The 26,235-nt window shown below is 35.7% G+C and overlaps 1 protein-coding gene across 3 annotated transcripts in view; it reads left to right on the forward strand.

Annotated features, from left to right (window-relative positions):
• Positions 1–26,235, forward strand: part of mettl25.L (methyltransferase like 25 L homeolog) — a 95,537-nt gene that overhangs the window by 46,359 nt on the left and 22,943 nt on the right. For all 3 annotated transcript variants that reach the window (XM_041586293.1, XM_041586294.1, XM_041586292.1), the window contains exons 7-10: positions 15,187–15,281; positions 17,617–17,646; positions 19,237–19,310; positions 19,731–19,824. In XM_041586293.1, coding sequence (XP_041442227.1) covers positions 15,187–15,281; positions 17,617–17,646; positions 19,237–19,310; positions 19,731–19,824 — 293 coding nt within the window. The remainder of the gene's footprint in view (positions 1–15,186; positions 15,282–17,616; positions 17,647–19,236; positions 19,311–19,730; positions 19,825–26,235) is intronic.

Here is a 26,235-nt window from a genome sequence, read left to right on the forward strand (position 1 = left end):
AAATTCCTTTAAGGACACAGATGATAAGAAATTCAACCTATTAGGCAATTTTCAGAAATGTCATTAAATTTAGAAAAGCTTTGACACTTACTTTGTAGTGTAACGACATACAGTATTTACCAATTAAGGATTCCTTGAAAATTTTACTGTGCAAAACTTTATATTTTTCTGCAGTAAACAAACTGTTAGTGACTTTTTTTAGTGCCAGATCATTGAGATACTTGTGTCCAAACACAGTTCTGCACTTCCAGAAGCTTGCAAATGTGCCAAAAAACCCTGGACACACCACTACCATGGTCCGACATTAGTTCCTGATTGGTTCCTATGGGTTACTACTCCTGTGCAAACTTAGTGCCATTTATAACATATCCCCCTATGTCATTCTGTAGGTGACATAATTCCCACGCTGAAAATACTAGGCCCAAATTGCATTGAATTTGTATGAAAAAGCAAGCACAATTTTGTCAGTTATCGGGCAAAATCGCAATATCACAACCCCAATTACACTTGAAATATGGCCTTTCCAAATCAGTTGTGTTTTTGTAAAAAATAATACAATACAATATATGTATATTTTTCAATGTTTGGGGTATTTATAATACTATATCTTGTAGTAGTGGCATTTTAGAAAATGTGAGTTGTCCTAAAAAAGCAAAATATACAGTAAATTCCCTAGATAAACTAAACATTGCCCCTAGTTAAATAGTACAAATGTTTGCCCTAATAATAAAGAGCACAAAATGTTTAAACATTGCTTAGCATTTGGAAAGTGCATTTATGAAAATTGGCTAGAAGTAAAATGATATGGCTATATATGTTTATATACGTTTTTTGCTATTCTTTTGTAATTATTGGGTAGTAACCAGTTGCATTACTTTATAACAACATTTTTATCAGTTATATGTGACTATGTAAAATGTCCTTGCAATCAAAAAAACTGCATTTTGACCAGTAATGCTGTTCTGTACTGTTCATGCTGAAATAGAACATCACAAACCCCCAAGTTGCCTCCATTGTTAGCTTCCCATACTTTTGTATTCTCAAATGCACATGGACCAAGAATATAATTGTATCTCTAAATAATTTGATTTGATAGGACTTGCTTTATGTTTAAGGTGCATGCAAAAAAGCATTTTCAACTTCCAGGCATAGTTATTCAGTAAAGGCCTGAGATATGGTATTGTTGGAGCCAGAAGGAGTCACGTGGGCAGCCCACAAAAATCAGGAATGCTATTGTACTGTCTGTCATAGAAAAGTTTTTCTATTTTGATTTGTTTCAAGTGTTTCATCTGGGATCTTTTAGTAAATTGTTGATGTCATAGCAATATTTTATTTTTTGGTGATATGCTGAATTTAAAAGTAAGGATCATTAACTTTTAAGATGGAATTATAGTATTAAAGCTGCATTTTGTGTAAAAAAAACTTAGCAATTTGCATTGTATTAGTGCACTTTATATTCCTTTCCTAAATGAGCCCTGAAATTCTCTTAAAATAAATAATAAAAGAAAGCTATCATTGTTCAGGTGCACAACTGTTCTGTGTCATTCAGTCTACCACTTGGCTGGTCTGTTAAAATGATTTTAGTAACCATATAGCAGTTTTCTTATTCCATAGCAAAAAGCATCCAAACAAAAGGTAAAATAATTAAAAAATCATAGCTTTGCCATATTCTGCCATGCTTATAATGATTCACTGACCTAAAGGCTGGTAGAAGTTAAAAGGAAGGTCTGGTTTTGGAAGAATTGGAGGTATAACTGAAATGGTATAGCAGATTGGTGTCCAAAATGCTCAAATTCTTCATCTGGAAATTTTAGCAGTGCAAATAAATAAAATTTAGAACAAGTTGGATGAATCTAAGGGAAAACTTGACTACATGATACAAACAGATAATTTAAGGTGAATATCTTGTTTAAGCCAAAAAGATATACAACTGTTTGATTGCTGCGCTTTCCCAGAGCGCAATCACAGCAATCAAGCAATTATTTCTGGCATCATCAATAATACTGCCTTTGTAGATGCTTTTGCTTTAGAATAACTTCAATTGTTGGGGTAAATTATGATAAATAATGAAATAAGCAGGGAAAGTTTCATTGAAATAACGGATATCTAAGGGGCCTTTAAAAGCAAAAAGGCTGTATTCCTAAGAGTTTGACTATATGTTGTTGTTTGTTTTTTTAATAACAAATGAATCCATTTGTCAGTAATCAATACAAGATGAAGCTGCACAGTTAGATTATACAGTATATGCTGCTAAACCAATTTTCTTTCTTGTGATTGCAAATAAATAAAGCAACCTCAGTTGAAATGCTAAATGGTGCCTAACATTTTAAGAACCTTAATACGCATATGTGTAAACCAAGCAGCAGTGGACCTGCATAGAATAGGACATTTTATGTGACAGATGAGAAAGATTTGTACTTTTGTATTCCTAAGGCCTATCAGTATTCATTCATTTAACAGGCAACAGAATAGATATGTTTCAGTTCTGTAGCATCTCTATTGTGCAGTCCTGTAAAAAATAATTGGAGGAGATAGGAAAAAACTTTTGCATTTTACTACCATTGCCAATTTATGAATAAAGGTAACAGTGGCTTAAAACACATTGATTTTCGAAGCAACCCAGATCCTACTTGTGTAGTTGTTTCAGAATTTTGTGGCAACCAGGGAATGGCTTAATGTAAAATGCAGCATAGGAAATGAAGAGGTATTATTTTTTGTTGCTAGATTTAGTCTGTCTTATGGAACATTTCTATAAAGAAAGTAGAAAAGAATAACTGAAAATAAAGTATAGTTGCCTGGAATAAGGGTTTACTAAAGGAATTATAGTGAAACCTACATACATAGAATACATACATAGATTTTATGTTTTCCTGCATTTCACAGCCTATTTTTGTACTCCCATCAATTTATAATGCATTTCAGTGGGTGCTTTTTCCTGAAGTTACATTTTGATTACCAAAAATGGAGAAGCCTTGTACATGCCCCTCATAGTATAACATTAATGCTGTAATGCTTAACCCTTGTCTGTAACACTTTAAATATTATATTTCAAAATAACGCTGACTTCTGTGCTTATACCCTACGTGAAGAATAACATTTCCTTTATTTTACATTTTCCTGGATTTTACACTATTTTTTTTCTTGACACTATTTTTTTTCTCCCCCCTGAAAAATGACTACATTTTTTTTAAAGAAATAAACATTTTTATGAATAAAATGAATGCATAATGCTGGTATCTAAGTGGGATTTATTGTAAAAAACTTTTAGGAAAAAGAAAGGCGCCTCTTTACAACTGTACAGTGTTTTTTCCTTCAAAAGGAAGAGTAGGGTTGCTATAAACACAAGCAAGATAATTTTTGAATGATACCCCCCCCCGTACCATATTCCCAAGAGATCTAAGGCTACGGTGTTATAGAGCTAATGTCCACCAGATTTTCCTGATTTACAGTATTCCTCTGGTCTATTTTCTTATAAAGAAGGTTTATCAGGACATTGAGAATCATCAATACTACTTACCGGGGACAGTTGGTATAACCCCAAGTATAACACATATTATATAATGTTATTGAATATTAAATGGCATTTGCCGAGATCTATTGTGCTTAGGGTTATACCACATTTCCACAATGCAGTTTTCTGACTGCTCTCTTTAAATATTTAGATTTGACTTTAGTATATTGTTAACTTAATCTGCACATTTGATGGTCTATTAGCAGTTGAAAGCTTGATGTTTTTATCCAGACATACCTTCACTTATGCTGGTCATTTTCTCTCAAATCATGAAAATGCATCTTGCTAGACATGGAACTGAGTGAGTGGCTTTTGGTTGTGGGAAGGCACAAGAAATGTAGCTGGGTCAGTTTATGGCAGAGCAAAAAGGTATCCTCATTTTAAATAGTATTTGTTGAGAAGTATAAAAATGTATTATCTAAAGACTAAACCCAGTAGAACTGAAACAAATTCAGTGGATGTCATTTAGGCACCAGGGCAAAATAATACACACTGCAGAAAAACCTTTGCCTCAAAGAAAGTGCAAACTGAGTATATATGGACTTAATTAAAACTTAAATCAATCATTTTTATTTTGGAGAGTTGTTTCAAATTACACAAGTGTTATCAGCTAGTTAAAGATCTGAAACTAACAGGTAAGACACTGATTTTGCCATAAAAAATGTCATAATAATAAGTAATTGCATCTACTAAAATGTTAATGTTGTATTTATGTTGTCATTTCCATTGACTAATTGTTTTTTTTTAATCTCTTAACCCTGCCTTAAGACATCTCTCGAGCCTATTCTTAGTCTGGGAAATTTGCAGAGAAAAATTCTCATATAAGTGCACTTTACAAGCTTGAATTAAAGCATATATGGTAGTTTGAAATGGTTAATTCTATCTGTCATTTTTGTTGCACATGAGCTGTGGGAACATGCACGATTTTACTGTTGTCTCCACTCTATAGCAGCCCCTGCCAATAAATGTATGATTAATAGGGAGATTGTGTGATGAGTTGGCCAGCCATTCTGCAATGATCTCATATTGACAGCTGCATCTGATCTGCAGTCACTTGTGTGTTTTCTGCACTCTTGGCCCTTGTGTTATTTTTGCTCTAAGGTATTTAGCATTTGCCCAGAAGTAGACAGAAATAAAAATATTATATTTTTCACTCTTTCTACCTTTAATTTACACTTCATTAAACTATTTCCTGACGAGAATAAAACTGTTAACATTCACACAACTTGTGCATTCTGACTACAGGACCGGAGGGCTTGATTCACATATGGTAACTTTTTTTTTATATATATATTTATTTTTTTTGGAGGGGACAGACAGTATGTTGTAATGCAATATTTAAAGCATGTTAATAATCATATTATTTCAGAAAAATATGGCATAGTTTGAGACATGACTGTCCTACATTTCAGCATTTTGTAAATATGATTAATTTGTTCAATGTATTTGTCATTTAAAGGAACTTAGTCTGCTAAGTACTTGACTAGTTTTACTACTGGGTCACCTGTAAACACATCTCTCTTTCATAAGTCAGATCCTGTATGTGCTGTTGTCTTAGCCATACACTGTCCAACTTTATATACAGGCTTGTCAGTCAGAAATGTGATCTGGTCATCCACACAAAAAGCAGAACAGCAACTGATCTTTTTAACATTTGCTGTAAGTCCACAAGCATGCCAAAAAGGGGTTACATCATATTATAATTTTCAAATATCAAATTTCCCTGGTCCCAGTTACTGTATTTATTCATCAACACATAGGGACAGATTTATGAAGGGCCGAATTTTGAGGGTTAAAAAACCCTCGAATTCGACCCTCAACGTAAAATCCTTCAAATTTGAATATCGAATTAGAAGGTTTTTAGCTCAAAACTTTAGATTCAAACGATTTTAAGCGATCGATCGAAGGATTTTTATTTGATCAAAAAAAAACTTAGAAAAGTGCTGGGGAAGGTCCCCATAGGCTAACATTGCACCTCGGTAGGTTTATAGTGGCAAAGTATGATGTTGAAGTATTTTTTATAGAGACAGTACTTCGATTATCGAATGGTCGAATAAATGAACGATTTTTACTTCGAACCATTAGAAAACTATACTTTGAAATTCGAATATTTTTCCATTCGAATTATTCACTCGAGCTTAGTAAATCTGCCCCCAAGAGTTACAAATAAAGCTGACTATTACTAAATTAATTTTTTAAATTGTTCACATCATGTTTTGGTGTCTGCCCTTTAACAGGTGTTACCATAACTTTAGGTTCCTTTTAAGATTGTTAATCTGACCAACCGCAATCCAATAGTTTGTTAAAACTGCTTCCCTTAGGTTACATAAATACATAAATAGTTAAGTTTAATAGTCAAAGCTGGACAACTTGTCTTACAGAATCTGGAACTGTATAAGCATATTTACTTTCTGAAATATTTTTGGCCTATAAATGCACCAGGCTAGGTGCTTCATTTTGCATAGTGTTCTGCTGGGTTGACTTATATTAAACAATAGCATATATTTATATCACACAGTAATTTAAAATACAGAGCCACCAAAGCACACATCTTGAATGTATTACAATGTGAGTATGATGTACATCAAGATTCATGGATTACAAGATGTGCATCAGCTGGTACCATGGCTCTTAAATATTAGCTGCAATCCCTTCTTCAAGCACACATTCTAGGAAGCTTGGAACTTTACTTTGCCAGATGTGTTAGGAAAACATCTGTGGAAAGTCTCAAGAAATATGAAAATAGGATAATTAAAGAAATTGAGACATACTTTGGTTTCATAATCATGTACTAAGGACAAGCTAGAATCTTGGATTTCCCCTTGACTGTCCATGGAGGAGTATATCTACTACTGTGTTGCCAGCTTAATAATAATAACATTAATTTTTGTATAGTGCTTTTTTCCCTTTGAACTAAAATCATGTTATAGTTCATCAAAAAATACTAATTGCAGTTAAATGCTTGAATAAACAGCTACAGAAGGGAGTCTCAGAAGCTTTCAAGGGTAGGGATTTTCAAAGTAGATCTACATACTTTTAGCTTCCGTGCCCCATTAGGGATGTAGCGAACTGCCGAGTATGTGTTCGCGAACACCGGCAAAAAATGCGAACAGTTCGCGAACAGTTCGCAAACTTCGAACATCCGAAAATCGTTCGATTCGAACGATCGAAGGATTTTAATCGTTCGATCGAACGATTTTCGTTCGAATCGAACGATCGAAGCCATTCGATCGAATGATTTCATTCAATCCAATGGCTTCGATCGTTCGATTCGAACGACAATCGTTCAATTTTAGCGATCGAATGGTCGAATGGTCGAACGATTTTGACGCGAACGCCTATTGGCGAACGTCGCGCGACGTTCGCGAACTTGCGGCGGACGCGAACAGTCGAAGTTCGCGCGAACAGTTCGCTACATCCATATGCCCCATAAGAACAAAGACAGTATGCGATGATGTGAGGGGCCTAAAGCTATCACATTACTAAGTCAGCCTTAAAAGTAAAAAAAAGTCCTCCATTTTGCAGCCAGTTTAAGAAACAAAGCCCTGGTGCTACATGTCAGTAATGTGGCTGCTAACGGAAAGCAGGCATGTAAACACACCAAATAAAACTTTGTTTTCCTCATATAAGCCTAATATCGTGTATATAAGACACATCTGGCAATGCTTCAAGTCCATTGAGCAGACATCTAAATTAAAAGTATTGATTTTAATCCATAGTGTTTTATAGAAGGTTTTGGCATGAATTCAAAAATGCATTTTGAATGTACCTAACTTTCATTCCTTGTGAAGCAGGTGCTTACCTTACTCTGCCTCTGGGCTGAGAAGAGCTTATGGGTCAGTGGGCGATGGGAGATTTGTCGCCTGCGATTATTTATGCATGACTGCAATCGGCAAATCTCCAATGGAGATGCATTTTCTGGAGATTTGTCACCTTTGTCATGCATAAATAAACTTTTGCTTGGGACATTTATGGTACAACGTTTTATAGCTATATTTGAAGTAATGGTTTCAGCTGTGTGGGATGCTGGCAGTTAAACCCGCTAATATTTACAGGAGTTTGAGCTGGATATCAAATGTACATATGTGATAATGTTCTTCTGTTATTATTGTTAATTTCTATCCATATTAAGAACTGTAAAGGGAAATTGGCTTTTCAATGCATTGCACATATTGCTTGCAAATTATCAAAGTGCCCTGCTTTCTACCTCTATTTATTTTATTCTAGACATTTGAATTTTACAACTGTTGTCTTGATGATGTAAAGCATTGGGAATTGTCCTTGATAGCCCATTTTCAGACGTAACAATCATTTTAAAAGCTTGAGTGGGAACTTGATGTACGTTTGTTTTTAATGTACAGCCATTGCTTTATGCCTGCGAGTGATATTTGCAGCACATTTACACCACTTCTAGCTCATTCTTTCTTATCTCATTGTGCCGTTTTATTGTATTTATGTTAAATGTAGTATTAGACAATGAAGATTTTTCTTTTATAGAAAATGTTTCTAAATATGTTTTATTTCCCACTTTAACTTTTTATTTTGTATACATTTTCTGTAAAGCTTCCATTTATTCTTGGAAATGTCTGCATCTCAGTTAAACTACAAACCAACTATGTATTATTAGTTATATTAAGCAAGAATAATTGGTCAAATGCAATCAGTATAATTCCTGAAAGGAGCTGTATTAATACATGCTAAATGAATTGTAATCAAAAATGTACCTATTGACCCTACATATTTTTTTTTGGAAATAACCTCTTGAAAACGAGCTATCCCATTGATCTGCATGTAAAAATCCTGAAAAAGCAGTTTTATATAAAGGATGCAATTTATAATGTTTTGATAGTAAATTAGCTCTTTTACATGTAAAATTGTAAATATTTTTTAGCATGTAATGGGCCAGATTCAATTCCGTGAGAAAAAACATTTCTCCAAATTCAGTTCCAGTTTTTTTCTCATAGAACTCAATGGAGTTTTCACATTATAACCCATGAGATAAGTTTTGCTGAATTGAATTGCATCGTCCATGACTTTTCACGTGAAATTGAATCTGGCCCAATGTGTGATATCTATATATAACCACAGTACATCATGTGTTACATTACAGAATCTGAATTTTTACAAAAACTATATTAATTCAGTGACACCCATCAAATATGACACAAAGTCTAATTTATGGTCACAAGTGCAAAAATGCAAAGCACTAACATGGATGCAAAATTAAGTATGCATTGAGAATAATAACAAAGGAACTTGTACCCATATGTGCCCCTGACATTTCGCGCTACTTCCAATATACCCATCAATGCATTAACTTAAGGATACTCCAGAATTGATGTCAGCATAGTCAAGGTGGTAGTTCCACTATTCTCCTGGCAAGTTGCAACGTTTTGCCCTACAGAGAAACATGTGAGCTGGAAGCTAATCTCTTCCTGGAATACACTTCAACGCAAATCACATGCAATTATGCTGGAAATTTTTTGAGTGGGAATAGTGTAGTTTCTGCTGCTCAGCTTTAAAATAATGTCTGCATTATTTTATGTTTATAAAATATTTTATGCATCAGTACACAGCACCTATTGATGCTGGTCTCTGTGCAGTAGTTTCCTAGTGTCAACAGGCATGCTTGCACCTGAGGCACCATTGAGCACTGTGGTTTTGGACACAAGTACTTTTAATGAATGGCATCAATGTAGGCAATAACTCTGCCTATTTTTGCACCACCTAAATTGTAGTTGCAGTTGTATACAAGCCCTTTAATACTCCTATTTGTGTGAAGAATACATCGAAGGCATTGTGCTGTGCATCTTTTTCTACAGATTTGTACTCTGAACAGATCAGCAAATATGTGACTGCCAAGAATATGTTGAAGTTTTATCCAAGAAACCCAAGCTGGCAATAATTAGTCGAAGTATGCTTTTATTATATGTACTGATAGAGACAAACACTTTATTCTAGGAAACCCATTTATCCAGAAGTATCATTTAACCTTTTAGCCCCATAGAGCACACGCTCTAAAGTTAGGTACTTCTTGTTGCTTTAATAAATAGCTGTCACTCACAACTATAGTCTTAATAGGAAAAAAAGGTCTTGTTTATATATGTGCAACTTAAATCAGCATTCATTCCAATATATTATCACAGTTAGTATTTCTAATAAGAAGTTGATATTCACAACACATTCCAAGTTTTTTGGTAAGTAAAGAAAAAGCCATAATGCCATCTATCATCATGACAAGGCTTGACAGAAAAGAACATAGACTTCCTGTACACTATAACCTTTTTAAAATAAATGAATAGCTCTTTTTTCAGTTCTCATATGTTACATATCACAGGCACAACAGTTTCTTTAAATAAAAGTAACCAAAATTGAAGTAGATTTTTCTTGTACACATTTTCTTGTAAATACAGGCTGACATTTAATATTAAGTAACACTTTTATGTTCCTAGAGTCACTAAAAGCAAACAAATATAGGTTGCCTTTCAACAAAATGCTGGTTGCTTTCACCACCGTGGGTGCATTATATAAGGAGCATTGGTCAGAATAGCAAATGACAACATTTTGAACACCCAGCTCTATAAATACTATACTGGCACAGGTGTTCTGGTCACCGTATACTAATTTGATCTATATTTAAAGAACCACAGGGCTGCACTGCTGGAAAAAAATTAAGAAGCTCTGTTTTATGACTGTACCTCTTCCTTGTGCACCTGTGAAAAGTCACAGCCCTGAAGACACTGTGCAAACATTTCAGATAAAAACATAAGCTCAAATAAATTTTCATTTAATCAATGTCAATATGTTTCATCCAACCTTTATTGAAATTAAAGTGAATAGCAGCTGTTCTAATTATCAGCTAGAATTTTCTCTTTATCTAAGCAACTGCTGACTGAATCACTGAGAATTAATCAATATGTTTCATCCAACATTTATTGAAATTAAAGTGAATAGAAGCTGTTCTAATTATCAGCTAGAATTTTCTCTGTATCTAAGCAACTGCTGACTAAATCACTGACAATTATTTATTAGTTAATTGATATGGAATCACAGGCCAAATATACATGCTTTTTACAAATAACACTCAATGCATTCATTGTCACAAGGTTGAGAATACAAAAGGAGCAATGGAACATGTTCAACTGTGTATTCTACTCGATAAATAGTGTTAGTTGATTCTGATTTGCACCATAGTGATGTGCAGGGTGGGCTGGGACCCACCAGTTGGGGGCAGGTTGGGGTCAACATCCAAAGTGTCTGCTGCAGACGTTTGTGGGGGGGGGGAGTTATTTAATAAAGGGTCCAAGATTTGCTATGGTTCTAACCAACTATAATAACTTAGTAGCATGTAGTATTTACTGCACAACTGGTTTTAAAGCAAACATCTTATGTTGCATCTGGGCAGACTCTGTGTTTTTATTACATATGGGGTATAGTGTTCTACTTTACAGTATTGCATTCAGTAATTTTGAAACAATAACTGATATACTTTCTTAGGTTAGAAGTACTACTTGACTTTACTGGGGTAATTAATAAAGTTCTCTTGTCTACTGTATGTAACTTTGGCATTGTGTTTATATACCTACTATCCATTGCATCTTATAGTGCAATGCAGAATTTTCCTTTTAATGAGTCATGTATTTTAAAATCATTAACCAACACACATACATAAGACTGCTTGCTTAATAAAACACACTAAAAAAAATTTAATTATTATATTTTGAAGAAAGTCATTTTAACTTAAATTATTTATTCCTAAACTATGTTGTTATGTGTAGCATATATCAATTTTCAGATGCATTTCATTTGTGGCATAAAATTGTCATGAATTTCAAAATGAGTGCATAGCTGTAGTTTAAAATTGCCAGAATAGATTGTTTGCCTTTATACTGCATAGATGACAAATCTTTTTCCATTTTAAGCACAAGAAAATTCAGCAGTGATTGATAAATACTGTTTTCATCAACTTCTAAACACAGGCTGCCCTAGCCTATATAGGACATTTCTTAGTACTTCAGCCAATTTGCATTTATTTTGTTGGATAACTAGGCAGCAGATGGATATTACATTTTCACTTGTATATATGTGATTTAGACGTGTTTCTTAAATAATTTTTTTGCATCTTTAGTCATAGCAACAATGAAAGAAGGACTGTAACCATAAATGGGAATAAATGTAAATATTTAATTTCCTATGGGTCTGTGGCCATATCATGTACAGATTGTTGGTTCAAATCAAATGACAGGTGCATCACAATGGTTAAAAATGAATCAAGCAGGTTCAGTTTTTTAAAGCTATAAATGTAGTTTACACACTCTGACCCCTTGCACTTTCCTTATATTATCTGGAGACTAAAATGTTTATGAAGTACCGCATTTTACATCTGTTCTGCATTTACAAGGAAAACATGTTTCACTAAAGAGATAGGTGTAATGAATTATTTATTGTTTTCCTGTTTTAAATCAAACAGTCTGCCATCTATTTCTAGGATAAAATGTTTAGAATACATTTGTGTAAAATGCTTTGTGGTATTTCAAGGGTAGTAACTGGTGGATGTGGAGATGCTTGTTAAACACAGCTCTTTTCATATTACATTAAGGGGCAGATTTATCAAGGGTCGAATTTCGAAGTAAAAAATACGTCGAAATTCGACCATGGAATTGAAATACTTGAAATTCGAACATCGAATTCGGACTTTTTTCATTGAATTTTGGTATTCTGCGGTCGAAGTAAAATCGTTTGATCGAACGATTAAATCCTTCGAATCAAACGATTTTATTGTACGATCATACGATTTTACTTAGACTTCAGAAAACGTAGAAAAATGATGTAGCGGGTCCCCATAGGCTAACATAGCACTTCGGCAGGTTTAATTTGGCAAAGTATTGAAGTCAACGGTTTTTTTAAAGAGACAGTACTTCGATTATCGAATGTCGAATATTCAAACTATTTTTACTTCAAATCGAATTCAAAGTAATTTTGATTACTTCGAATTTTGAATATTTTACTTCGAAAATTCCCTCAAATTCGACCCTTCATTAATTGTAGTTAATGTCCATTTGCTCTGTAGCTTGCGATTAAATTTGCTTTCAAAATTTTAGAATTGGGTTTATAACCCTGTTTCAAATTGCAGACTGAACCATTAAGCATAATAGAAATTATTATACCGGATAATTAATTGGAAATGTAAAATGTATGGTTTGTGCCCCTTACGCCTGAAAATGAAATTAAAGCAGCATTAAATCTGTTGAACCATGATGCATTAGCTGATGTGCTACCAGATGTTATAAATGCTTTCTTCTGGCCAATTCCGGCTCTTCTATGCATATATATGACATATGACATAAATTCTTGGATGGATTTACCAGCACAGTGTTGGATGTGTAAGTAGCAATGTATGTAATTGTAAAAAAAAATCCTTATTTGTCACATTCTGCATCCACTGTTTAAACACTAAGGGGGTTATTTGCTAAATCTCAAATTTTTTTATGGTTGAGGTTTTTTGGGCAAAAACTCTAATTTTTAGAGGAAAAAAACTTGAATTGTCCAAGATTCATTACACCCTGAAGCTGCAAAAAGTCTTAAAAAAAAAATCTGCCGTCTCAAACCTGTCGAGGTCACATAGAAGTCAATGGTAAATGTCCCTTTTACAATTTGAAGATATTGTGATCTGAGCTAGGTTTGTCCATTAATCCAAAAAATTTGGGGATTTCGGGCGTTAACCTAAGAAAATAAATTTTGGGGCTCCTAATGGTTGTCTCACAATTTTATCATTTTTTTTTTTTTCCGACCCAGCTTTTTCGAGTTATTTCATTGATAAATAAGATAACATCATGGATCTGAGTTTGGTCAAGCTTGATTTAATAAAAATATGAGATGAATTTGAGTTTTAGTAAATAACCCCCTGAATGCCTGCAGTGTATGAAAAATAGTGCAGTGTTGTTCTTTTTATTAGTCTCTTTAAACGTGCACTAAGCCAAACGAAATGACAGTTTACGAAGAGAAGCAAGTTAAAACAATTTAAAGAAATTGAGACTGTTGCAACTGTTCAGGAAGAGAACAGAAGATGGACCTTGAGCAAACCTCTGATTTAAAAGTCCGTAGAAAACCACAAATCCATTTTTAAAGATTATGGAGGTTATGTAATAACTTTTTGAAACGAGGGCCAGATTTGGTGAGGTGGGGCCCGACAATTCAGCCTGACATCTATTCCGAGGTAGCTAGCTTGCGATTAGGATCATTTACTCCTGGAGATGGATGCGTACACAGCGTTTAGGAAGTGGAGTCTGTTTGGACTTATTCTCCCTCCTCATTTAGACAAGGAATCGCGTAGCCGTAGCAGTAATATTTGGGCACATAATTAGTGAAATGATGTCTATACTGCTGCTTGTGTGCTGAAGGTGTTAACAATAGACAAGTACTGGCACGTAGTAACGCACCGCCCTCGCATACCTCTTTAGTTTATTGTATTGGCACGTCAGTACGTCTATTGACACCTTCAGCTCTTAAGAAGTACGTGAGAGCGGCACGTCACTACGTGCCAGTACGTGTCTATTGCTAACACCTTCAGCACACAGGCAGCAGTATAGACCAAGTGGCAGTTCATTTCAATAATGTGCCCAAATATTACAGCTACACGATTCCTGATTGCACTCTGCTGGCGGGCCACATTATTATTAATTTCTTGGCGGAGGCTGAGGGCTGGTGTAGATTTGAAAACAGGCCGCCATTGGCCCGAGGGCCTGACTTTGGACATGCCTGACATATGGGGAATGGCAAAAAACTAACAGGCTGATTTAAGAACAATCAGTACTTTTTATTGATTGATAATGATGGTTTCCACTTGGTAAAAAATAGATTGCTTTAGATAATACAGCTATTCAGCAATGTGGTGCTCCAAATACTTACCCTGCATTCATTCAAAGTCTTTGTGTAGTGGGTTAGAGCTGAGCACTGCCGCTGAGCATTAACACCCTATATCATTGCTTAAAACAGTCATTTTGACAAATGGGCATATTAATCTACAAATGTGTCAATTCATTAATTACTTTCCAGACCCTGACTGTCAGGAAAGTGTTTATTAACTGTGATACAGTTCCCCAGTTGGAATTTTAATACATCTGTCCTTGAATTTATTTAATGAAAACTAGTATTTACCCTATTCTACTTCATTCTTTAAAACAGCTTTCTGCAGCGTGGATGACTTTTACACTGCTCCAGTGATTAAGCCATTGTCATTTATTATAAATTGTTAGGTTACATTTACTGATAATAAATTGTTTGTAAATTATAAATTGGTGGGAAAAACATTTTACATTTATGCGATTTGTTTAAGTTTTGAGTGCAACACTTTATGTGAGATTGATAGCTACCCTTAGTGCTAGATGTATTATTCCTCAATTTTCGTTTTGGAGCACAACTTTTTTTTCAAAGGATTAAAAAAATGACGAGTTTGTACTGTATATTTTTTTTAAAAAACACAATTGCAAAAAAAAAAAAAAAATCAAGATAAAGATCATATTTTTTTTTAAATCAATATGTCCGAACATGAACCTTGAAGAATATTAAATTTGCTCCTTGTAAAAAAAATCTGATTTAAAATGAGTGATATTGTGCTTGAAATAAATAATGGGAGGAACCTCAGCCTAACTGTAAATAGTGCAATTGTTTTGCAGAAAGGACTGTTACAACCTGGGGATTTCCTATGAGCATGCATTTGAAGGAAACCAGCTGGTTCTTCGGTAGAAATGCCAGAATGTCAGCTTGTTTGGTATGATTTGTTTGTCACCCATTTATATCAACAGTATATGCTAGAGTTTCTATAAATTGAACAGTAATAAGAGCATTACTGTATGTTCAGTCAATATATATTTTATCATTTTAATTGCTCTGTATGAATGAACTTTTGTTTGCTGAATATGTGTGGTAGCTATGATTTACAAGAACAGACTAGACATGCTTTGTTTTTTTGTGGAAAAAACTCAAGTCTTGCAAAGAATACTAATCAGTAGAAAATTATAATAAGCATTCTATATACATGCTAGATGTTATAAAACCATGTTTACTAGTTTAATCACAGTACTTGAAAAGCCAACCCAAGTGATGGTATAATGGCAAGGATCCAGTATCCAGGAGCAAAACATCTCATCATTTACATCATGATGAGAACTCTGTTGCATTCTGTAAGGACATTTTGAACTAAATTTGGAGATATGGATTTACATCTGGCCAAAATTAATGAAACAGAGGGGGAAAATGATTATTACATTTGAGGAGAGCCAAAACAGGATCTAAGAAATTTAAAGGTGATTAACATTTATGGCATTCTATACTTTAGTAAATCCTAAAAAACAATGCAATTTGGCATGTGAGCAAGACACCATAATTATGTCTAATGCTAAAGACTCATACAGAATTCTACCTTGCAACTCTGACACCTGGGTAGTTCTGTGCTGATATCACAATTTGACTGTGAAAGCTGCACATACATACAATACAATAATAATAGGGGTTTCCATACTGTGCCAAACCTCAGAGCGAACTGCTTTATTTTTTGATTTGGAAACCATTCCATTTCATTACTTCATTTCACTTTTCTTGTACATTTATAACCAAGTTGTATACAGTTTTAAGGTTGAAAATATACACAACTGTTTGAATCCCAAAATGTTAATATTTTTGCAAATATTATTGCATTTCCAACCTCTATCATAATATCAAATGTATTTTATAGGGGGTTTGTATATTTTTGTGCTCTAGCTCTCATACATGTTTATCTATGCACAAAATGAACATTTAACATAGTTTGAATAATTCCCTCAAAGCTCTGTCAAGGGGCATTTATGACATATGAATTGTGTATTTAACTGTATATCACAGCACTATACTTAAAGCATTTAGTAACACTGGGAAAATTTGCAGTATTGGGGTAACACCTAGAATCTAATTAAATCACTTTCATCAGTCTATTACTTTTAGAATATTAAAGCAAATCTTAATTTTGTTTCTGTCAATACATTGGGATAAGGTATCATTAACTGAGCCCCATTGTACGTGACCTGCAAATTAGAGACTCTTCTCCAATGTTAATTATAAGTAATATTATGGTGTGGTAAGGGACTATAGATGCTTATATGGTAACAATAGAATTTTTATTAAAGATTTTTAAAAGCACCTTCAAACCTTACCCGGGGTTACTGCTAAATCCTCAGATAGAGGTGGAATGATATTGTTTCTACCTGCATATCTGATGATTCGTCCTAACTTTAAGGTGTATGGCCACTGTTACAAGTTTCCTATTGTAACATGTTACCATTTTTTAGCTAACTGATATCTGTTAAGAATGCAGGCTTTTTAGATTAATCAGTTAAAAGTGAAATCTCTTCATCAGGTATAATGTAATAACAATGTTACAATGACAAGATGCCTAAAGACACCAATAAATGGTATCACCTTACCACAAAAAAAGTTCTTGTTCTGCACTATATTTAGCACAATACAACTCTCTACTACTTGGCAAATGGCAAAATACAAAAAAAACTTTCTCCAATATACATAACTAGAATGCCCTTTAAATTAAACGGTATGTCGTCTACCCATCAAAGTGAAGGGAGTTAAATAGCTTCAGTATCTTGGATCCAAATCTTAAAATAAGTGTTACATTTTTCTTGAATGCCAAATTATTTTAACAGATATTTACACATTAATTCAAATATAACAATCTACATCTCCGTATTATAAACATACTATGTTACCCAATTATTTCATTTGAGGGAATATAAAGGTACTTCTCTTATTAAATCAAACTGAAACATTTACATTAACTGCTGTGGTGTGTTAGGCACAGAGCCAGATATAGTGGAATTTTCTTAATGCTTCGAGCTTCTAAATGTGTGTGAAAGTGTTTTTCCTATCTTTGACTGTCTTAAATAAACCAAAACCACTATAAAAGATCTGATTAACAACCTAACACACTGGGCTAACACAACGGAGTGTTTGAGTTTATTTTATGTCACGTAATTAATCTACTCCTGCTGCCAGTACGTTTATAACATCATCTGACGAAAGGATAAACAAATCAGCCTTATCTTTTGTTCATTTTCAAGGCTTTAGAGCGTGTTGCGGTCGGCCAAGGGGTAAGTGGTTTTGTTTACTAAATCTCATAGATCTGTCTTCCTTCTGATTTATATTCTGGAATAACCTAAATGTGAACTTACAGTCTTTGAACTGCAGATAAACTCATTATAGTACAGTTAAAAGCAGCTTATTGATTATTGTTACACGTCCCTTAAATCTTGATGTAAATACTTAACTAATGTCTAAGGTGTTGATGGGATTTGCCAAATGCAAAAGAAACATCAGTGTTGTGTTTTATTCTTGAGCTTATTAGAGGACAGTTTACCTTAAAATTACATTTAAGTGTGATTTAGACAATGCCATTTTGACAGTTTGGAAATGATCTTTATTTTTTATTCTGTGTGTTTTTTTTAAAAAAAAACTTTGTATTTTGCAGCCCTCCAGTCTGGAATTCAAGTTCAATGGCACTTGGAAAGATTTTAGGCACTTTGCCTGCCAAGTTTGTTAACAACCCAGACATGTAAGGCCAGAATAATTAAAAATCATCCACTGCTGGCCTCTATAAGAATCCTCTGTAAGTGGCTACATCCACTGAATTTGACTTTGAGAGTTTTGGAACAAAATCTCACCAGGTGCCATTGCCCTAAATCTATTAGCAAGATACTTGTTCATCATAAAGTGACCATAAAACATATTGTGGCTCATTAACAATGCCTGTAAAATCAGATTTCTCCAATACATACCAGCTGCTGGAAACATAAGACAAAGTTATATTATTTTTTAAAAGATTTTCTTTATTGCATTTTTTAAGATTTTAAAGTTAGATAAAAGAAGAAAAAGAAAAAAGTATAGAAAAAAAAAAAAGGAAAAGAAGAGGGGTCAAACTTCGGAAGGAACCGAAGTAGAACTGAAAGTAAGGAGGGGATGGACCTCCTTTAATTATCTGACAGTAAGGCTAGGAGCGAGCTGGTCTAGGTAGGCAGTCTGAAGTGAAGAAAGGGGTATGGTTCATCTGCTCCTCAGATAGGCCTCTGGTTCAAGTCACCTCATAGACCATATTCGCAGTATCCAGTACAGTACTATCCCCTGCGGAGGGAAAGTGGAGGACATTTAGGTGTCCTGGATCTCCCCAACCAGGCGTTCCATATTTTCCTAAATTTTTGTGGACAAAGTTATATTATTAAGCAAGTTATCTTCACAGATTCTAAATTTCTGGGTTCCACTGAAATTATTGAAAAAACACATTTCTAGGAAATGTATCTTTGCTGGGGGTTAAACGGTTAACAGAACTGATTTAATTTGTCAAGACAATTTACTCAACATTAAAGCTGCCACTATAAAAGAGGTTGGAATACAGGAAACATTCTATTTAGCTTTTTTTTGTTATTCTGCATAGCTCGAGTTTTACTCAGCCGTTCATCCAGTGGATTCTATAACCATCTGGAATGTATATAGGAGACAGCCTTAAAGACAGATAAAAAATATTGATAAGAATTCCGTTTCACACTCAGTACATGTCTGGTTGAAAGAGCCACTGACTCCAACAACTGAGAGTTGAATTCTAACCCTTGTTAATACATGACTATGTCTACATTAAACTAAACAGTAAATTTTGGGTGAAATGTTCATTTTTATATTTCTATTATCAGCTTGCAACAGAATCATTGTTTTATCGAGCTGTGCTTCAAGTTATATTGAAAGACTGTTTTGGCATCACTCAAAGGTATGGAAAGATTTCAATAAAACATGGTCAGTTTATTTTGTTTCATCCTATGTGAACATCCAGTTAATGCCCTTTTTTAATGTTACAGGGAACACACAATATTTACATTTCATGGTTGGGGCATTTTTTTTCAATTAACAAGGTTTGCTTTAAAAATAATGTATTTATTTTTCTCAACCTAGGCTACATTAGTTAGCGCTCAATTACATTTGTGACATTTTTCTGAAGTTTCTGCCTCTTAATGCATACTCTCTTTTAATACATTTGTTAGTGTACAAGTTGTTGTGCCTTTACTAATGAGGACAGTAAAAAGCATAGTGTGAATGATGTTCACTTCATCAGAATGAATGTAGCGTTGGCTCTTGTTTTTGAAGTATAAAATATTTGGCCAGAAATCTAAAATATTAATTATTTTTGCAGTGGCAAGCGCGTTGGAAAGATTTTCTCAAAGTCTGGCAACTTCACTGATTATGTAAGAAAATCCCTGAAAAAGCTGGGTCACGATGATTCAAAGGTCAGTTCTATGTTTTCAGTATTTGTGAGCTGCTATGTAAAGGGTAATTTACTACTATAGGTGTATTGTGGAATAATAGTTTTGCAGCACAGTACTACGGATGCTTTGTGGCCTCCTTCATACAACGTGTATTGAGGCGTTCCATTTGGGTTGCCCAAATCAACCAAACTGCGATCAGTCACTGGCAGTTAGAAAATTAAAGCAAAAGATGATCAGTTGCTGATGGAATATAGCACCTGCCTTAGTAAATGCACCAATGAATGGCTATATTTCTTTTACTGTATATGCTAAATAATACACAAATTAACACCTTTACCAAATTGCTCATTGATGTTACGCTCAGTAAGTATAGGAGCCCAAGTACAGACTGAATACCTTCTAGGTGCAGTCGGAGAGCCTCACCGTATTACGGTTTTTACCAACGCCCTTTTGGGGCCCCGGACTTTCTGCTGCGGAACTGGCGAAGATCCTAAACACGTCCAAGGTATTCAGAGAAAGGTACAAGGATCTGGCAGAGATGAGTCGAACAGACAAAAGGTCAAAAAGGCAGGCAGCAAGATGTGTTGGTCCAATAACAGGCAAAAAGGCAGGCAGCAAGATGCGTTGGTCAAATAACAACAGAAGGTCCAAAACAGAAAAAGGCTTGGCTGACACAGAAAACTGAAAACCAGCTTGGGCAACCATTTCCAGTGAAAGGCGCCTTTAAATTTCAAATTTTTTTTCATGGCGCATCGTTAATGCACATGCGCATCTCCAACTAGGGACCCGGGAACCGGCGCGTCTAAAGTTAAGAATGCATTACAATCTGGCTAATAATACAGTAATGATACACCTATTAAACCATGTTTTTCCAAGTGGTAATCTCCCTTATAATTATTATATTTTATTTAAGCAATGTTGCTGCATTGGAGTGTGTTTATTCAGATGTTTTTGAAATTGTTCTCTGAATTTTGCCGTGACTGTGGCTGTGATAAGGAGCTGTAGGTGGAAATCACTCTCCCAAAAGTGATAAAACTTGAAATTGCCTAGTCTAAACCAGCTGAATTGTATACTTTCAGTTAAATGCTCTCTTTTACATTTTCATGCCGTTATGAGATTTAACTGGCTCAGAACAGCTAATTTCAAGGCTTTTAAATACAAGGGCTTTTTGGGTGTTTTTGTCACCCTTGGGTATTGTGAGTGATCGCTAAGAAAATTCAAAGTAATTTCCAAGTACTAGCATGACTAAGGAAAGTCTTTGTTTTAAACAAACATTTGGTTTAAACTTGGTTTACTATAGAATGGTCTTTAAAACTAGTGTAATTGATGATGATAATGTCCCTTTGAATTTACAACTTTCCTTTTACTACATAGCAAGATAGAAAAAATCTAGTAGTAAAAGAAATAAAGCTAAAGATAGAAAAATCCCATTATTTATTCAATTATTCAATTCTGCAAAACAGAAAAATCCCCAAATACTGCAAAGGCCTGTACGGTTCAACAAGTATCATTTTACGTAGTAGCAACATGTTCTTTAGCTGTCATTTTCCTTTGACGTGCTTCCTGTAGTTTGATGGTAATTTCCAAGACTTGCAATTAAAAAGTAGTGAAAATAAAGTGCTAGTTTATTAATGTGTGCACTTTTTTAAATATTTTAAAGTCAAATGCAAAGTAATCACAGATGCTGCTATTTATTAATACAGCGTGACTTGAATTTTCATGATCCCTAATTTCATGGTCGTTTTGGTGCATTGTTTACTCTCTTCTTTTGAGAATACACTTATGCTGTATGACTTTTGTCTAAGAATAATGAACACGCTGGACTGTTGTTAAACACTTCTGAGGTTTGTTTGTGGTGAGATCAGTAATAGGAAGAGCCTGACTTTTGCGAAGAATGCATGAGAAAGAATTTTATTAACTTTCCACTGTCCCCTGCAGTGGGTATCAAAACTAAAGCTAAATGATAGCATCTGCTGTATTGTCACGGAACATTGGATTGAATATTTGGCAGTAAAGATTTTTTCTGCACAATATGTGGCACTGACACCCTGCTTACCAAGGCAAATTTGACATTCTACTAAACCCATATTTTGTGTATGCTCTTCATGTTTATTTCTCTGGCTAGCGTTGCTTAACATGCTCCCACAAGCTGTTACATTATTTGTTTTTCCACTCCAAAATGTTGCTGTGCTCATGAATTAGACTTAGCTGCAGGTTTTCAAGAGGTACATTCAGTGTCTTTAAAGGGGACAACCAGAACCCAAAATTGTTAAATCTTCTTAAAGAGTTGCTGGTTTTCATTTGGGAACAAATCTGCAATTTTGGAATTTGGCCAAGTACCAAATAGTCGGAAAAAGATTTGGCTGGATAACAAATCAAACTCTAATTTGCATATAAAAATCTGAAATAAATGTAATAAAAAGCTATTACCCAAAATAATAAAAAAGCAAAATATGTCACATTCAATTGTCCAGAGCTTTAAAAGCTCAGATAAATCCCAGAATAGAATTTTGGATTCAGTGGAGCCTCAAAAGGTGAAAACCAACATTCAGCTTGATTTTATGGATCAATTTGTGATACTGTGTGCCAGGTTCTTGACTGACTGACAGGGGTTAACACATACTGTTATATTAATTTATTTTGGAAAAAAATTGTTTATACAGGTACGGGGTGTTTTGATGGGTGTCATTTGTTTATGTCACAATTTATTGATGTCAAGCCATGCTGGTTAAACAGTCATCATTAAAAGAACCTGTTATATTTCAGTGGAGCCTCTTTCATGGCTAGGTTGCACACAGCGTTTTTATCTGGTGTCACTATTTGTACTTAGGCACTAAATATAACAGTGAAAGTTCAATTAGGGGAGATTAGGTAGAGGCCCTGGCCTAGCCACTCGCCAGAATATACAATTTGAAAATGATTGACGCCAATTCCTTGTCTGCTGCAAATGGGGGGTTCGCAATCTTTATTCCATGGTGCTCTTGACACTTCACGGTGATCAAACGTTTGGGGACCGCATGGCCCTTCCTCAGTGATCCATGCAGTCTTCTTTAAAGGTAATGCTTTATTCATTTAAACACTTAAAACATTCACAACATTAAACAGTGTTAAACATTTCTGTGTCAACACAATTACAATATCATGCTAGGTACATGCTAGTTCTCTCTATGCATAACAACTTACTATGCAGTCCATATGAATCATCTGAGGGGCATCCTAATCCGTAGTCCAGTTACTCCTTGACTGCAGACCCGGGCCCGACTCCCACCAGGGGCTCCATATTTTATCAAATGTACTTGCTGTACCTCTAGTTTCATGCGTAAGCTTAATCAAGGGAATGGCCTCGTCCACTAATTTGATCCAGGAGCCCGTGGTGGGAGGGTTGGGTCCCATCCAATGCATAATAACACATTTCTTAGCATAGTATAGCAAGGCTCGAAACCTAGCTCTTACATGAGCAATGGGTACTAATTGTGCCACTATCCCCAGTAGACACACTTGGGGTGAGTTCACCCGAGGAAAATCTAGGGTATTTGCTAGGACAGCCATTACCTGGGACCAATATGCGTTTATCATGGGGCACGCCCAGATCATGTGGAGAAAGTTCGCAGCCATCTCACCACATCTAGGGCAGCTGTCATCGTTTCTTTTACCCATGGCCTTGAGTTTTAACGGGGTGGTATATATTTGATGGAATGTTTTGTATTGAATCAGTTTATCTCTCACGGATATCAAGTTGGTATACATTGACTCGGTGGCTTCCTCCCAGTCGTCCTGAGTTAGCTCAGGTACAAGTAGTTGCCATTTAGTTTGTGCTGTGTGGAATGGAGGGGGGACACTCGCTAATAAGTTGTGGTATAATTTAGATATTAACTTTTGGGGCTGCTCCATTGCCAGGGACTCTTCCATCGCCAGTGTAGTCAACTCTGGTGAGAGAGTGCCAAATTGTGCCCTGAATAGTTGACGAATTTGAAAATATCTAAACATGGGTACGCTAAGCGGAGCACACTTGGTTTGGAGCTCCTGGAACGAGAGGAATGTGTTATTTATTAGTAGGTCTCCAAGAAATTTGATTCCCCTTCGTGGCCAGTAAAGAAAGTCATCTAGGTTACGAAAATGTGGAAGATTGGCATTGCCCCATAGCGGGAGGGAGGAGATTAGTCTCAGGGGTTTTTTTTTAAGCCGTTTCAACCCTTGACACCACGCTCTATGGGGAGTGACGATGGTGGAAGGTAAGGTCCCCATATCTGTAAGTGTGCGATACGGTAGATTCTTGAGACTTTCTAATGACCCTGCTATGTTGGCTTGCAGAGCCATATTGGGGTTGTATGGGTCCGGGTGAAGCCACCAGTGTAGGTAGTAGATCTGGGATGCTAGATAGTATAAATGGAAATTGGGCAGGGCTAGACCTCCCTCTCCTGTATCAGCAGTCAACTTTTCCCAGGCCAGTCGTGGTACTCTTTGGTTCCATATGAAGGGGAGAATAAGCTGATTGATTTTTTTAAACACCGAGCTAGGGATATGTGTAGGAGCGTTGTGTAGGTGGTATAGGATTTTAGGGAGGTAAATCATCTTGATAAGGTTGATTCTCCCCCACAGCGTAAGAGGGAGGTTAGCCCAGTGTCGGAGGTCTGCCTCGAGTTTAGTAAGTATTGGAGTGAGATTGATCTGTATGAAGGTGGACAAGTCCACTTGTATATTTAGACCCAAGTACTTAAATTCCTGTGCCCACATAAGCTGTGCATCGGGGGGGAGAGGGGGAGTAGGTTGTTGGTCGATGGGAAAAAGGATGGATTTGTTCCAATTAACCTTAAGACCTGAGAATACACCAAATTGTCCTACCACCGTGAGAAGGGCAGTGAGGGAGTCCTGAGTGTCGGCAAGATATATGAGCATGTCGTCTGCATATAGGGAAATTTTTTCCGTGAGTGGGCCAAGAGTTAAGCCAGCGATTTGAGGAGACTCCCGGATGGCTATAGCCAGGGGTTCAATGGCTAAAGCAAATAAAAATGGCGACAAGGGGCAGCCCTGCCTAGTACCTCGATGTAATTGAAATGGGGCAGATATGAGACCATTGACCCTCACCCTAGCCGTCGGTCGTTGGTATAGTAATTGAATCCATCTAATGAATTGGTCACCCAAATTAAATCTGCGTAAAGTTTCCCAAAGATAGGACCACTCAATGGAATCAAATGCTTTGGCCGAATCAAGGGAGGCTACAGCTCTTGTACCCGTCTTGTCGTGCATTACCTCGACATTGGTATATAGACGTCTCAAGTTGATGTTAGTGGATCTACCTGGCATAAACCCTGATTGGTCTGGATGAATGAGGTCTATGATGTACCGTTGAAGTCTCTTAGCAAGGATTTTTGCAAGGATTTTAGCATCCGTATTTATAAGGGAAATGGGTCGGTACGAGCTGCATTGCAAGGGGTCTTTGCCGGGTTTGGGGATCACTACAATGAGGGCTTCACTGAATGAGGGGGGTAGTGAGCCTGTTACGAAGGAGGCCTGCAGGGTGTCGAGTAAGTGGGGAGCTAATTGCTCCTGTAGAGACTTGTACCAAGACGAGGGGAGGCCGTCAGTGCCTGGGGTTTTGTGAGGTGGGAGAGAGGCAATAGCATCTCTAACCTCTTCTAATGTTATAGGTTGATTCAGTACTGTCTTGTCTTCCGGGCAGAGGGATGGGATGGAAATGCTGTCCAAGAAGGGTGTATGAAGGTCATTAGAGTGGGTCAATGTTGTGTCGTATAGGTCATGGTAATATGAAGCAAACACTTCTACTATCAGTTTCGGGTCCGTGACCGTTGCATTACCCGCTCCCGCTATGACTGGTATTGCTGTTGAGGGGATCCATGCAGTCTTCTTAATACAACTTCTCTATAAACAGTATTGTGTCTTCTGAATAAAGACATATTTTCTCAGCCCCTCCTCAAACAAAAAATGCAGCATAAGATTGCTTTGGATCTGTTAATTGTGATATAAACAAAAAAGCATCTGTAACGTTCAGAAAGCTTGCAATAGTTATCAGCCATGTTTACACCACTGTTGTTAGCCTTCATCTGAAGTGTTTTTATTAGCTTTGTTTTTTTCTGTTCATATTTGTTAACAGTTGAATATTTTGCTGAAATTTCTTTTTTTTATTGAATCTAAAAGTCAGTGGATACAAGTTCTGTCTCTGAGCCCTTATATCTGATTTTATATGTGAGCAGTCTTTCCATCAGTAGTGGATATAGAATGGAGATGTGCACAAACCACATAACCTTTTACTGGTTGATTATTCTTTTTAAGGTTGTCCTTACATTTCATGCTTTGTGGTTATGGTATTTCTATTTCTCAGAATTAAGTTTCACTCATGACTATTAAAAAAAGGTAATATACACCCCTGTTTAACATAAATGTAGTTAGGTGGGCTTATGTTGAACAGAGGCA

This window comes from Xenopus laevis, chromosome 3L (genome assembly GCF_017654675.1).
Source record: "Xenopus laevis strain J_2021 chromosome 3L, Xenopus_laevis_v10.1, whole genome shotgun sequence".
NCBI classification, from domain to species: domain Eukaryota; kingdom Metazoa; phylum Chordata; class Amphibia; order Anura; family Pipidae; genus Xenopus; species Xenopus laevis.